A 15,459-nucleotide genomic window follows, 5' to 3' on the forward strand; every position below is an offset into this window, starting at 1 on the left:
AGAATCCCATGCACAGCTACAAACTTGGGACCTATGGGCTAGGCAGCAGTTCTGCAGAAAAGGACCAGGGAGTGACAGTGGATAAGAAGCTGGATATGAGTCAGCCGTGTGTCCTGGTTGCCAAGAAGGCTAATAGCATATTGGGCTGCATTAGTAGGAGCATTGCCAGCAGCTCAAGGGAAGTGATTATTCCCCTCTATTCGGCATTGGTGAAGCAGCATTTGGAGTACTGTGTCCAATTTTGCTCCCCCCCGCCCCCCCCCTTCAAAAAAGGACGTGGACAAGTTGAGAGAGTCCAGCGGAGGGCAACAAAAATGATTAGGGAGCTGGAGCATAAGACTTATGAAGCGAGACTGAGGGAACTAGGTTTGTTTAGTCTGCAGAAGAGAAGAATGAGGGGGATTTGATAGCAGCCTTTAACTACCTGAAAGGGGTTCCAGGGAGGATGGAGCTAGGCTGTTCTCAATGGTGGCAGATGAGAGAACAAGGCGCAATGGTCTCAAGTTGCAGTGGGGGAGGTCTAGGTTGGATATTAGGAAAAAGCTTTTCACCAGTAGGGTGTGAAGCACTGGAATGGGTTACCTAGGGAAGTGGTGGAATCTCCATCTTCAGAGGTTTTTAAGCTGCGGCTTGACAAAGCCCTGGTTGGGATGATTTAGCTGAGGTTAGTCCTGCTTTGAGCAGGGGGTTGGACTAGATGACCTCATGAGGTCCCTTCCAACTATAATATTCTATGATTGTTTAACTGAAAGAGAGTCATAAACCCTTGCCCGCTACACACCTGCTTTAGATATTTTACCAGCTTCAAGTTACTGAGCGGTGGATGATAATTCTCTAACCTACTGCAACTATTATGTCAGTTAATGCCCCCATAGAAGCTACCTGTGAATTCTGCCCTTGGCATTCTGAACCTGGCCTTTTCTTTTTACCTTCATAACATGTAGGTTTTTGTTCTCAAAATATTTCTTGGGAAGAGTTTGGCAGCACTTCAAATCTCTGAGCAGCTATAAATGGAAACTTTTTTCCACTTTATTTATCTCTTTATATAGATGCCCACTGTAAACAAACAACATAAATGGAACCCTGGCATGGGATAAATGGAGTATTTATTGGTTCATGGAACGTACAATCTCTTTTCCCAAAGGAAAGCATGTGCCCTAAACCAGTTCAGTGACAGTATACATCTATCACATTTGGAACCATTTATCACATTTGGTAATATTTATTTGTATTGTGATAAAGCCAGAGGTCCCAATCAGCACGATGGCCCTCTTGTATAGGCTATGCACAAACTCACAGTAAGAAACAGCCCCCTAGCTGGCCAAAATAAAAAGATAAAGAAGCAACATAAACCATGAAGCGACATCATCAGGAATGGTGATACATGTATCTTGCTAATTCCATAGTTTTTTGCCCTCAACATAAGAAGGGTGAAGGAAGAGGTATACAATTTAATATTTACACACATTTTATATGTCTTTTTAAATCAATACACATCAATGTTAGCCAACAGCCCAGTTCAACTGAGCCTGTATCAGTTGTTCAGTTTCTTGTAGACACTATGGGAGAAGGTGATTGTGAGGAGCGATTTCAAGGTAGAGTGAGTGAGTAGTGGCCATACAGCACAGATCAGGGAGGACAGTGTGTAAGAAAGAGAAAAGATACGTAGGCATGTGGCTAGCATTGGGGGAGGGTGGTGCATGGAATGACAGGAGGTAAGAAATCATTTTGCAGTCAGTCAGTCAACTGACTCTACTCATCCAGGCAAAGACTGTAAAATAAAACACAAGTAACACACTCCCCATCCTGGGGTCCTAAGATTCATATACTGTCTCTGGTGTTTTGTTTTGTTTTTTTTAATGTTTATGTTCATTAAACTGTAGTATTTAACTATTGAGTTTCACCTTATAATTTGGCCTAGTTAACCAAAGCAACCTGGGGCAGTGGTTTACAGCATGAGCTTTTAAAGGTATACTTGTCTAGAGAGTACTTACAGGACGGTTTGCTTTGGTATAAGAAATTTGCAAAATGCCATGAGGGAAACTCACACTTTGCCACACAACCAGAGTGCTTGGCGTTTTTGTAGGTGGAGCATGTGGAGGTAAATCCCCCCCCACACACATACCCCACCCTCTCAAACCCAGGGTCTCAGTACAGAGCTGCTATAACCTCTCCTTTCTTCCCACTTGTGACTGCTCATCTACAGACCATGTAGGGTTCCAGTGGTGTCATGGTCTTGGACAGCCCTACTCATCAGAGGTGAATGTCAGGCTGTTGAACAGCTGTAGGACATTGTAGATTTTTGCTGCGAATCATCTCTAAGTTTTGTTGGTCACTGGAAGCCAGTTTCAGAACATGCCACTTCTGCTCATTAGCCAAATTTTAAATCAGTAATCTGATTTCATTATAATGCATTTTCTGTCAACACCTTTTTTTATTTCTTAGTATTAATCATTTGCCATAACGTCTTTGTTGCCTATATCATCTTGCAGGAAATAACATCCTTTAACTTTCCTTTTTTCTGTAAATTCCCCCGATATCTTTTTAACCATTCTTCATTGTGGTCCGAGACCCTCAATGGTTCAGGTTGACTGAGTTATTGCCAGATACCCATTGCCATATTCCTCTGAATCTTTTACAACCTTCACTTTGCTCTGTTCCCTCCCCTCAGGAGACAAGTGCATGGTAAGCAACTCTACCTAAGCAGGCGAGGAATGGAGAAGTTCCTTTTTACAATGTGATGTATTCTACATTCTGCCTGTATAGCTCACATCGTTCACAAAATGTTTCATTCTCTTACCATTAGATGGACGAAAGATATATATATACTAGTTTCTTATGAATACTTTTAATGCTAATATTGCTTTGATTCTCAGGCAGATTCCCAGAATGTCTTTTTGAAATTACCATCCAGTTTTTATATAAGAAATGGATTGCATTGGCACATATGGGCACCATTTTTTTCTATAGCACAGCATTGTAATGGTGTGTTCCTAGGCAGCAAAAAAATATTTTAAAGCCACTAAAGCCAATGAGTAACCTAGGGTGTACTATCAGATCAGACTCATTCCCTTACCTAGTACATATTTTGTTAATCTGATCACCAGTGTAAATCTACTTTGCAACTAATTATATCATGAAACTGAATGTGATGCTAAATTATTTAATGAAGGTTAGAAAAGTTCTGTAACAGTTGTTCTAGAAGGTCAAGCCAAAATATACACATAGAATGTTCAATGTTAACAGCAAAGCAAAGTGGGCACTTAGAAATATTCTGCTCCTTTTTTCTTTCTTTATTTCTAAGATAATTTGTCACAATGGTTATCATTTCTCATTAAGTACTTGCTTATTTCAGCACCTTAAGTTCTATAATATAACAAATTACACCAGCCTCCATGATACTTAAACGTCAAGGAGCTACATTACACCATCTAACTTAAGTATTTACCTTTATATGTTGATCAAGATGAATATCTAGAACTGACGTTGTAAGGTTTATTTTCTCCTCACGCTTATCTCTAAAAGTCTCAAAAGCAGTTTTGTAGAACTGATAAGTTGTTTTTAAAAGGCTAGGGTCAGCTAGTTTAGACACACAATCTAGGTTTTTGGAGCAAGAATCCTTTTTAATTCAATGTTGAACAGCTTCAGTTGGGATTTTAACATTCTGCACTCTGTAGTGACTAAGCACTAGAAAGCAAAACCTACTATAACCGTTACCAGCCAGAATGACTAAAAGGGAGCGCATTGTATATAATTTATATTTTCTCTATATATAGAGAGAGAGATTAAGACTGCAAAGGAAAAACACGTATCCAATATGCTTTTGATCCTGTGTCCCTTTAATCTCTTTTGCAGCAAAGCAGAAACAGGTTCAGTAGTGTGACTTCAAAGATCACTAATGACAAAACTACTAAGCCAGTGACATGCACCCATTTATGTATTTATTTATTTTAGCAAACACGTATTCCAGCCAAAAAAATTTAAAATGAAATTAAATGTTTTTGAAAAAACTAATTACTAAAAATGATATTATGTTGTTTGATTAATCAGGATATTTAAAAGCACTCGATAATCCTTTAAAAAAAATTCAGAGTTGCTTTCAAAACAATTTTAGAATAGCAAAATTAAGGGAAAAAAAGTAGTTTGAGTCAACAGACCACCCTCATCCATTCACATCTCCACACAGCAGAAAAGTTAGGATGACCAAATCCCTTTCTTAGATTTTTTTCTTTTAGACTGCAGGGACTGTACAAATGAATAATTCTGGGTCTGAGTAGCTGGGAGAGGATGTCCAGGTGAATACCTATTGGGGACCAAAAGCAAGCTCGATGTTGACACTAGTCTAAGCAGAAGGGAAAAATTGCCTATAATTTTCACTAATCCCTTGTAGTCAGAAACAGCTTGTAGATGGATAGCAGCTGTAAAGGAATTTGGTGCCAGTGGAAACAACTAAATCTAGGGTTGTGTATAATTTAGTTACAAGAAAACAGGTTTGTTTCTTCCTGAGGCACTCCTTATAGGTCAATTGAGATCAGCTTCTGCACAGCCTGTTCTCTGCTTTAGAACTCAGGAAATGTCATAACAGGTCTGGCAATTCAACACTGTTGCACAGCACAACTCCTTCTATTAATGCAAATTGAAAGCAGCAACGAAGTTCCCCACTCTTAATGTACATGTGTGTAAGAATACATCCCACAGTGTCCTCATTGCCCTTTCCAGGATTTAATTCCAAGAATTCCACTAAAAAGAGATGGTTGACATACAGGTGCAATTGCCAGCTAATAAATCCTATTACTAAGCAGTCAGTGTGGCCATGTCTAGACTAGGAAAACAGGTTGTATTTTTAAAATATGTTTGTTATACACATTTTAACTAACAGGACTTCACACCTCAGGGCACATCATGTTTAAAATAACTGATTCAGCTAGTTCTGGTTAACCCTAGGAGCAGCCATTAAATGTAGAGAACTCAGTCTGACTCCTTCTCCTAGTGATGATAGGACATCCCCCCTTAGAGATGACGTATAAGCAACCTTAGCCAAAAGGCTAAAAGCAGAAGATAAATGTGTTTTATTTAAGAATAAACCACATTGACAGTTGGAGAATGGAATTATATAACATGTAATAGGTTATTTTAATTGCAAATAACGCACTAGCATCTCAGGCAGGAAAAAGACTGACGTAAATTCAAAATTATTTTATTTTTACAGAAGGAAATACCATTCATGCTGTTCACTCAAACCAAATATAGTTTTGCTCCAATATTGAAATGTTTGTTTTAAACAAAAGTTTTTGCTCAAAAAGAAGGAAAAGAATTCCCAATCAATCCCTGAATTTAGGTTGTTTGAACTGCACCCACCTTACCTAGTTCATCACCATTTTAGACTCATTGCCACTTACAACAATATTCCTTGTATTGGAAATGGGGAAGACAGTGTGAACCAGTAAGCCCTAGCACTGGTGTTAACTTTCAAAGTACACCAAATAGCCGTAGGCATTTAGGATCAGTTTACATTTTTGCAGGTTTATTAAAGTTAACCGGTGCTCATTGCCATCTTTTTATCCCCTTCTCAATTTGGCCCTGATACCTCCTGATCAGCTAGCTGTAAGCCATTCAAAAGATGGATTCAACATTTTTCAGATGGCATTAAGCACTGATTTCTGTCTGCTGCAGTTTGTGATATATTAACCACCATATTAATGTTTGAATGGAGATGGGAAAGGAAGCAGAAAGTAACTATGATGTCATTAATTACTTGACTAATGGTTGGAGAGTATGCTTATAAAATCTGCAGATGACACCAATCGCGGAGGGGTTGCAGCAAGCACTTTGAAGGCCAGGATTAGAATTCAAACTTACCTTTGGAAAATTGATTAGAAATCAAGATGAAATTCAATAAAGGCAAGTGTAAAGTACTTCACTTAAGGAATAGAAAAAAAACCCCCAAACAAATGCAAGCTTCACAATGAGGAATAAGTAGTTAGGTGGTAGTCCTGCTGAAAAGGAGATCCGCGTCATAGGGGAGCACAAATTGAATATAAGCAAACAACATGGTGCAGTTGTGAAGAAGGATAATATTTTGGTGTGTATTAAAAGAACTGTTGTATGTAAGACATGGAAGTTAACTGTCCTGTTCTACTCAGTACTAGTGAGCCCTCAGCTGGAGTATTTTGCCCAATTCTGGGTGCCACACTTTAGGAAAGATATGGAGAAACTGGAGAAAGTCCAATCAAGCAAAAAAAAAAAAAAAAAAAAAAAAAAAAAAGGTTTAGAGAACCTGACCTATGAGGAAAGATGTAAAAATCCAGGGCCTGTTTAGTCTTAAGAATACTGAGTGGAGAACTTGGTAACTTAAGATATGCTAAGGGTTGGTATAAAGACGATAGTGCTCAGTTGTTCTTGTCCTACCTTCCATAGACATGGAGAAGTAATGGGAATAGATTAGACAGAACGTTTTTCCTAATAACTATAGTTAAACACGATCAGGCTTTCAAGGAATGTTGTGGAGCCCTCCTCATTGGATGTTTTTAAGAACAGGCTGGACAACCACCTGTCAGCGATGGTCTAGGTTTAATTGATCCTGCCTCGGAGCAGGCGCTTGTGCTTGATGACCTTGAGGTCCCTTCCAGCCCTACACTTCTATGATTCTATAATTATAGGGCTTGGATATCTCACAGTCTGCCAGGTAGAGAAAGGAATGTAATATTCTGTGCCATGAAAAAGCTGAGATTCTCACTACCTCACTGGAATAAATTATTAGACTGCAGTCCTCAAGTGATATCTGACTTTAAAACTGCCACTGGTCAATCAGTCCAGGAGTGCTGTTTCTCAACTGATCCAGGTTTATATATGACAAATTTGACCTTGAAGAACTGTTATTTTCATTCCCTGAAGTGAGAGGGGTAGTAATGCTGCTGTAAAATCCATGCTACCAACCCTAATTGAATTGTGTGTGTGCATAATATGTATAGAAAATCTTGCTTATATTAAAATAAAGGAGATAAGATGTTCTAATTATTAATTTATAAAACAGTTCTTTGTGAAATGTGCTTGTTTCACATGGCACTATTTAATGATGCAGTCATTTGTCAATTCCCCATAGAAACTATCAGTCTTTGCAAAATTTACTTAATATTTCCCAATGTACTTAATGGTTTTTTTGCATTTTATAAAATTTAAATTCCCATAGTAAAACCTGCACCAATGCAATATTGTACACATTAAGTCAACAAACAGTAATCTGAATGCATTTAATTTCCTTCCTCCACTGATCTACTATAAATAAAAAAAACTAATGGAGACTTAAAAATGAAACAACTCCACCCGCAACTGTGGCATTCTTTCTCCAATTGTGGCTCTGTCCCAGTGGAACAGCTGGCAGATTTTACTGCTTCTATAGCAACCATGTCATCAGACTGTTGGCTTGACAACAACACACGAGAAGAAATACAGTTAACAGTTGGATCATGCTTAACTCAAAAGATGTTTTCCACATTGTGTTGCTAATGACTATGTGCTGTTCAATTTAATAAATTTTGCAATAAAAAACCCTATGCAGTCTTTGTTTGCCAGCCAGATCAGGTCTTCTTCCCTGGAATCCTGCAAAGAGTTAATATCCATTCCTTGTGAAGTCACACTGGATGGATCAAATCTCTGCAGCAGCTTCAGCTGATCAAGCGACAATCCAGCTCCCATCATGCCTTCTCCTCCAATATGTGGTTCCTTTTTTAAGTAAGAAAGTAAAGCAGTTTATTTACATTGGTCTGCATTTACTGTTGTTTTGATTAATTAAAAACACACATTAAAATATTAACTCAACAAGAAATTATTTATAGAAGGATGCAATCTAACATATTGGTAGAGTAATTTTAATTGAACATATTTAATATACAATTTCTAGATGAACCAAAACCATGCTGATCCTAGCTCCTGGCATTTGCTATATTATATCCCTTCATAAGGAAAAAGAGCAAGCATCTTGGCTCATGCTATGGAACAAGAATCATAGAATATTAGAGTTGGGAGGGACCTCAGGAGGTATAGCCTGATTTTAGTGTATTAGTTATTTAATAGGGTTATAGGCCAATTGCTTGGATTAGAAGGTTCTTGCCCCTGAATCAGGCTCCAGAAGAATTTTATAGGGACCCCTGGGGTGTACAACAGGAAGTTTCTTAGTGATAACCAAATTTTTATAATTTTATAAGTTTTATTAAGATAACATAAAATGATAGAGAAATAATTGATATAAAGAAAATGAACAATCAAAATGGATAATGGATAATACAATCTTAATTCTAAAGACTCATATGATACGTATATATTTCTATGATATGCCTTAGATTAATATACTCACGCCCTGGTTGAGAGAAATGTTTGGTTCCTCAACTCTTGAATAGAGGGGTGAAGTAAGTACTGCTAGAGAGCTAAGAGCTATAAACTAAGACTACAAATAAGACTATAAAATGAAGAAGGAAAATCTTAACAAAAACTAAAGAAACTTCAAGCAAGAGTAGATGATGATCGCACCAAATAGCATGATCTTTCCCTTCTTATACCCCAAGAATATGGGTCCTCCTTCTAAGTCCATACTTGGATTCTCCCCCTCCAAACTATTGGGGTACACATATTCTATAGGCTGGCAGGTTCGTGCGTATTATTGACGTATCCACATCCTTTCCAGGTGGTCTTTTTATCTCACCTTTATTATTTCTGACACTTTGTGGGTTCTGTGGTGGACTTGTAAAGTTTCTTGGGGCGTAACCTGTGACATTCCCCCTCCCCTGTTTAATGTCTCCTGACTTATCTAGGGTAAAGATTCTAAATATATGTATGTTAGCTGTGTTTCATACAGGATGTGACCTGTAAGACGTCTTGCATTACAGCAAAATATATAAATGTATAACTTTATTAATTAAACAATTATACTTAAATCTATAAGAAAAGATATATATCTATGATACAAGCAAGCAGGCTAGTCCTATGGGCTACAGAGGTCATCTAGTCCAACACCCTGCTCAAAGCAGGACTAACTTCAGCTAAATCATCCTAGCCAGGGCTTTGTCAGCCGCAGCTTAAAAACCTCTAAAGATGGAGATTCCACCACTTCCCTATTTAACCCATTCCAGTGCTTCACCACCCTCTTAGTGAAAAACTTTTTCCTAATATCCAACCTAGACCTCCCGCACTGCAACTTGAGACCATTGCTCCTTGTTCTCTCATCTACTACCACTGAGAACAGCCTAGCTCCATCCTCCCTGGAACCCCCTTTCAGGTAGTTAAAGGCTGCTATCAAATCCCCCCTCATTCTTCTCTTTTGCAGAATGAACAAGCCTAGTTCCCTCAGTCTCTCCTCAGAAATCTTGTGCTCCAGCCCACTAATAATTTTTGCTACCCTCCACTGGACTCTTCCAATTTGTCCATGTCCTTTTTGTAGTGGGGGCCCAAACTGGACACAATACTCCAAATGCAGCCTCACCAATGCCGAATAGAGAGGAATAATCACTTCCCTTGAGCTGCTGGCAATGCTCCTACTAATGCAGCCCAATATGCTATTAGCCTTCTTGGCAACCAGGACACACTGCTGACTCATATCCAGCTTCTTATCCACTGTCACTCCCAGGTCCTTTTCTGCACAACTGCTACCTAGCTCGTCAGTCCCAAGTTTGTAGCTGTGCATGGGATTCTTCTGTCCTAAGTGCAGGACTCTGCACTTGTCTTTGTTGAACCTCATCAGATTTCTTTTGGCCCAATCCTCCAATTTGTCTAGGTCACTCTGTATCCTACCCCTACCTTCCAGCGTATCTACCACTTCCCCTAGCTTAGTGTCATCTGCAAACTTGCTGAGGGTGCAATCTACCCATCCTCCAGATCATTAATGAAATCAAACGGTCTATGGAAACGTGGGAATGCACCCTGTTTAATGTCATTCCCTAATCTGAAAAATTACACCCAAAAGGCCAGTATTTTGTACACAAACAGGTGGTGACAACCCCACCCCCCAATACTTCTATACAACAGGTACGAGGAAGTAGCACATTTAGTCTTAAAGTAGCAGAAATATAATCCCAACTCTGTATCAGTTGGTATCAGAATTAGATAAAACTCTTTGTTATTCAGTAGAAATATCAAGTGTTTAAACACAGTATGTGCTGCTACCTATACAGCTCTATGGGAAACAATAGTGAGTTAGTCAATGTTCAGCTTCATGAACTAAATCTTGACAATACTGAAGTCAGTGGGAATTTTGCCATATATACTTCAATGAGAATTTTGCTTTATAAACTTCTCAGGATGTTTTCTTTCTGCTAGTAAACAAAGCATTTAATCTTGGATATGGTAGGTGTAGCCAGGAAACTCCCAGGAAGTAGATGGCAAAGAAGTTTGTATTCATATCAAAAGGTGATAAGAGGAAACCTGAGCATGTGATAATTTTCTCCTATTGCTAAACACAACCAACCACTCTTATTGTCATACCCCATCCCAAACTCTCATTTTTTAAAAATTTCAGTTAAAAAATGCACCAATGTACTTGCTTTAGGCACATTTACAGGGTATGCCATTACAATATTTACACGCTAATCCAATATCAAATTGACTTTTCCTCAACCATTCAATCCAGTAATATTAACAATTAATTCCCTGAACACCCTGCCTCATTAAAACCCTGGGAGAACAGAACTATAGCTGGTCTGATAAAATCTCTCAAAGTACTAGCATAAATAGAAAGAGAAGTATGTTTGAATGGCTGCATTATAGAACACACACTTATTTTCATACCCATACTATCTGCAAATATTGGCTGTGAAATGAACTAGATATTGTAATGGAACTATTTCAACCAACATGTCTGTGATTCTGATGATCATACACCTCCAGCACAATGACAATAACTTTGACTAATTTAATAGTGACTTGCATATACAGTATTAAGAATCACCTTTGTATTCCATTCCCCCCCAACAACCGGTTTTTACATTTTCTTCCATCCTTTTACATGACACTTATATCTATTTCAATAGCATTAATGAAATCTATTTTGCCCCTTCTGTGGGGAACTGAAATAAAAGAACAACAACACAAAAAGGATAAATATGCATTAAGAACAAAGAGCTGTAAGGAAAATGCTAGCCTGTCTTGAACTATCTATGATCCCTCTCTGTTTTAAATGACTGACTGGTGTACACATATAAGCAACCACTACAATACACTGGTGGGAATATGCATGTAAAGCCATTTAATCTCCTTTCACTGAATTGCAATTAGACCTGTGCTGATTCACATGCTGAAAATCATCCTCGTCCTCAACTTCTCATATGTTATCTAAGGTGAAACTGGTTAGTTATTACAAAGCACACTGCTGTAACGGCATACAGCATCTAGGATGCTGACAGGAGACTTCATAAAAGACCATTTTCCTTGGTTAACACTGTGTTGTCACTTACCAGTGACAGAACATTTCTGTTCCTCAACTTTTACTTGCATATCCATTTCTAACTATCTATGGATGTTACATAACAGAGTTTCAGTATTTGCTACTTAATGGATTTAAAATTATTTTATTGTATTCTTCCGAGAAATATCTTACCACACAACAGCAAGCAGCACTTTTAAGTGTCATGGCACAGCCATTACTGTAATGACACAGATGTAAAAGTAAATAAATAAATAAAAATTGTATGCTGTTCAGAACTGTAGCAACTAAAAATGCCTGCAATGAGGGAAATGTGTTTAATGAAATCACATACACAATTTCTTCACTGTTTCCAGGGTAACATTCTACAGTAGAATTCTTCACCATATTGCTTAAAATTCCAGTGCTAAAACTTGTATGATGAGTTACATGGAGTAAACTGAAACTGTTCCTACCTGTGACTGAAGTTGGAGACAGGGAAAAGTTTCCAGGGCCCAGGCAACTTGCTCCTCATTTTCAGAAAGTGTAATTGTACATGTACTATACACCAAAATGCCCCCTGGCTTCAGCAACTTCACTGCCTAGTGAAAGACTGTGGTTCAGCATGGTATAAGTATCTTAAATACAGAATTACTTGAAAAGTATAGTTAGTATAGTAGGTATTCTTAAAGGTTAATTATGATATCTGTATTCATGTGGAACTATTATGGTACAATAGGTAACTGTAATACCTATTTAGGCCAGAATATTTCTGTCTAGGACTCAGGCATTCTGATAATAATATAGACATTTTCTCCCTTTCAAGGAATGCAATAAAAGATCTAACATTTCCAAGTTCACTTCTGGAAGAAGGATCAGAGTTTGTATTACAGAAGCCTACCAATTAGCCTTCCCTGCCCTACTAGCATTATAGTGTGTGCATCTTCCTGGGCTGAGGGAAGTGACCTCTCTCCTTCAAGATCTGTAAAACAGCCCTCTGGAAAGCTCTGTGTAACTCATCCAGATATGTTGGATCTGTTTTCCTCAGCTGAAGTCAAACGTGGACACAGAGTCTTTTGACCAATGACTGACAGTTGATGTTCCCATATATTATGACCCTATGATTATTAGTCTGATGTCTTCTGTTGAAACTGGTGGAATGAAATGAATAGAAAAGAAAATGTAGTTTCCTATTACCTTACTGTACTTTAATTGCACAAGTTCAAAGACACACTTAAGAAACTTTACATTATCAACAGATATTTTAAGGCTGTAAGATTAATAGTACTTGATACCTGACACAGTCTCCTTAGAAAAAGCAGAAGTCTTTTGAGAGAGAGGAAAACAACTAATCTTGTTTTTAAATATCTGAAGGGTTCTAGGCCAGGATTTAAACTTTCCTTCTTCTCTTAGTCAGCTTTGAAAATGGGAACACTGAGCTGAATACAGCTGCTGCTGTTTACCCACTTGTTCTGAGCACAACAGTATGCAATGGAGGGATCTAAAAGAAGAGGTGCCTTCGAAGTAGGAACCAGAACATTAAGACTTCATAGTATTCAATTGGTTCTGCTAACTGTCTATCCAAGAGATGAACATCCTAAGCTGAGGATACAAAAATATGAAATCCTCAATCAGATTTGATGATACAAGAAACAGTACAGTTCTCTTCATCTTAAAAGGTAGGTGGTAAATCCACTGCAGTAGGGGGAATATCAGCTAGAATCTGAAATTGTATTCAGTGACATGTACCCCTTTAACAGAGGGTGTGCTGGCCCTTTAGGGGCATGTCTGGGCCAAACACAATCCTACTCCAATCCTAGCCCTTTTAGGTCAGGTATTCTGGGAACTATGGCTAGAAGCAAGGCCTGCTGGGAAAGGGAGCAAGATATATAGACAGAAGTATTTTCCAAATTAGACAGACACCATGAATAATCTAAGATCTAAAATTGGTCTTGCTACAATAAGGGGAGAGCTGTAGAAGAGAACCAGCTTCTGGTGGGGCTCACCAGGGATGTGGGATGACCTGGAGTGGGTCTCTCTATCATGGGAAAGAGCTGGAAGGAACAGAAGCTTGTTAAGGAGTGCTCTCCAGGGGCTTTACCAAGCTTGGTGATGGTTCCTTGCTGAGTGGGATCTAGCAAACGAACCTAAATGGGGCAATGTGAATCAAGAAGTCTGTGACGAGGCCTGAAAGGAGTCTTACAGACTAGAATACTCCCAGGGAGGGATGGAAGCAGGTGTAGGACAAGACCTGGGCCAACAAAGCAGAAGCAGGAGCTTGAGATCTAGTTATTTAGTGGCCTAGCCCCTGCCCTTTCAATCTCTGATCAAGAGGAAAGATCAGGGTGGACCCCGAAGAAAAGCAATGTCTAACTCAGGCTGAACCCTACACTAAGGGCCAGGAGAAGGCAAAGGCCTATCAGTGATGCCAATGTTTAGGACTGAAAGGCTGTGACTCAGGGAGCAGCAAAGAATTGGTTTAAACCTTACAACCAAAGGGAAGGAGTCAACCCAGGTACAGGGGTTTTATGGAAGCCCTTTATTTTGGATTTTTATTTGCTTTGGATGGAGAGGACTTTTATTTGTTCCTCTGGCCAATACCCCACAGCATCCAAGTACCAGATAGCCAGGAGAAACTGAGGGATGACTGTGTTCAAATGAGGTAAGCTGCACCCATGCAATCCTTACATGTAAAACTACTTATGTGCAGTTTTCTTTACCGCTTAATGATTCATACATACCACACTGAAAAGCTTGCGTTGCAATGGCTGATAAGACGTTACTTCTTTTAGAGTCCAGGAATAAGCCATATTTGGTCTCCGTCCCATCCCACTACAGGGAACATCAAGAAGAATTCGATCAAATGACTCTGCTGAGAACGGAGGGCCTTCTGTAAAAGGCAACTCATTTTAGAAACTGAAACAAAACCAGTTTGTTATACATTACACACAGCCTTTGTTTCTTGAGACTTCACCCGTAGGTAACGGCAAGTTGTCACTTAGTGCTGGACATGAAGTGTTTGAAAGTTTGTGCTCTATATGTTGTGTCTGCAAAAGTGACCTAATCTACAGACAAGAAGAAGCACTGCTAGTGAGGACTGTTTAGGTTTCATTCCTGAGAAGAAAGCATTTTACTTATCATTATCTTTACAACACTGTGAACTTGAACAATTTGAGATCAATCTACGCTTTAGCATTTCTCAACCCTAATTTAATGTGCTGCAAGTACAATATTTAAAAAAAGTTTCAATGAAAACAGGACTTGGATTGTATGCTCTGGAATGTGACACAAGAAGACTCCAAAAATTACAGTGAGAATACTATTCAGAATTGCTTGTGTGGAAGAAGGGAATTTGCAACTCCGTATTCTGAATCTGTCCCTTTTCCTGAATCCTGCTGGGCTGCACATCCTAGAAGTTCTTATAGCACCAGGATAAGGGTGATTCTCAGATCAGGACTTCAGAAGCAAGAGATACTGGTTCTCCACATGTCTGAGTAGACAGTGAGGGAAAAAGTTGTATCTATTTGTGCCAACCAAAAATTCAAATTTAGGTCACAAGTGAAAATGAGTTGGTGGCATCATACTACAGCTACCCAGCCATATGCCAGCACCCCCAAAACCATGTATTTTGCAACTATCTGGCATGACTGGCAGCCGTTGCCTAAGAGAGGCTCTGGACTGGAATACAGAGCATTTTGTGAGATTTGACTTAAGTGCAGAGATGTGTAGTAAAGCCTGCATAGAGTCTACCTGTACTATACCTGCCTTTTTCCACTGCTGCTGCTCCCTCACCTGCATAAGCACTAAATACCACCTATTAGTAAATACACATATATTTGTCAAAAAGCTTTCCAAAAACGCTACATTTGACCTTGGAAATTAACCTGTCTGTAAGCTATGGGGCATTGACAAGGACTGCCCCACATGTGGAAGGTGCAAGAATTACGACCTGGCCGAGCTAGCAGGGAAAGACAATTAATAGTTTCTTTGGCAAAAGATACAGTCTAGTTTGCAGAGCAAATGAAAAAGAATCAAAGACAAAAGATATACCATCCTGGGAACAGAACCTG

The 15,459-nt window shown here is 38.9% G+C and overlaps 1 protein-coding gene across 2 annotated transcripts in view; it reads right to left on the bottom strand.

Moving 5' to 3' along the window:
• Nucleotides 1-5,117: 5,117 nt before the first annotated feature.
• The window catches only part of NSUN6 (NOP2/Sun RNA methyltransferase 6), a 38,568-nt gene continuing 28,226 nt past the window's right edge, over nucleotides 5,118-15,459 (bottom strand). For both annotated transcript variants that reach the window (XM_067562328.1, XM_067562329.1), the window contains 3 exons: nucleotides 14,131-14,279; nucleotides 11,866-11,991; nucleotides 5,118-7,722 (listed from right to left, as the gene is read on the bottom strand). In XM_067562328.1, the coding sequence (XP_067418429.1) occupies nucleotides 7,510-7,722; nucleotides 11,866-11,991; nucleotides 14,131-14,279 (488 nt within the window). In that variant the 3' untranslated portion in view covers nucleotides 5,118-7,509. The remainder of the gene's footprint in view (nucleotides 7,723-11,865; nucleotides 11,992-14,130; nucleotides 14,280-15,459) is intronic.

This window comes from Emydura macquarii, unplaced genomic scaffold, assembly GCF_026122565.2.
Source record: "Emydura macquarii macquarii isolate MOO-44397 ecotype Brisbane River unplaced genomic scaffold, CSIRO-AGI_Emac_v2 contig_2422, whole genome shotgun sequence".
NCBI classification, from domain to species: Eukaryota; Metazoa; Chordata; order Testudines; family Chelidae; genus Emydura; species Emydura macquarii.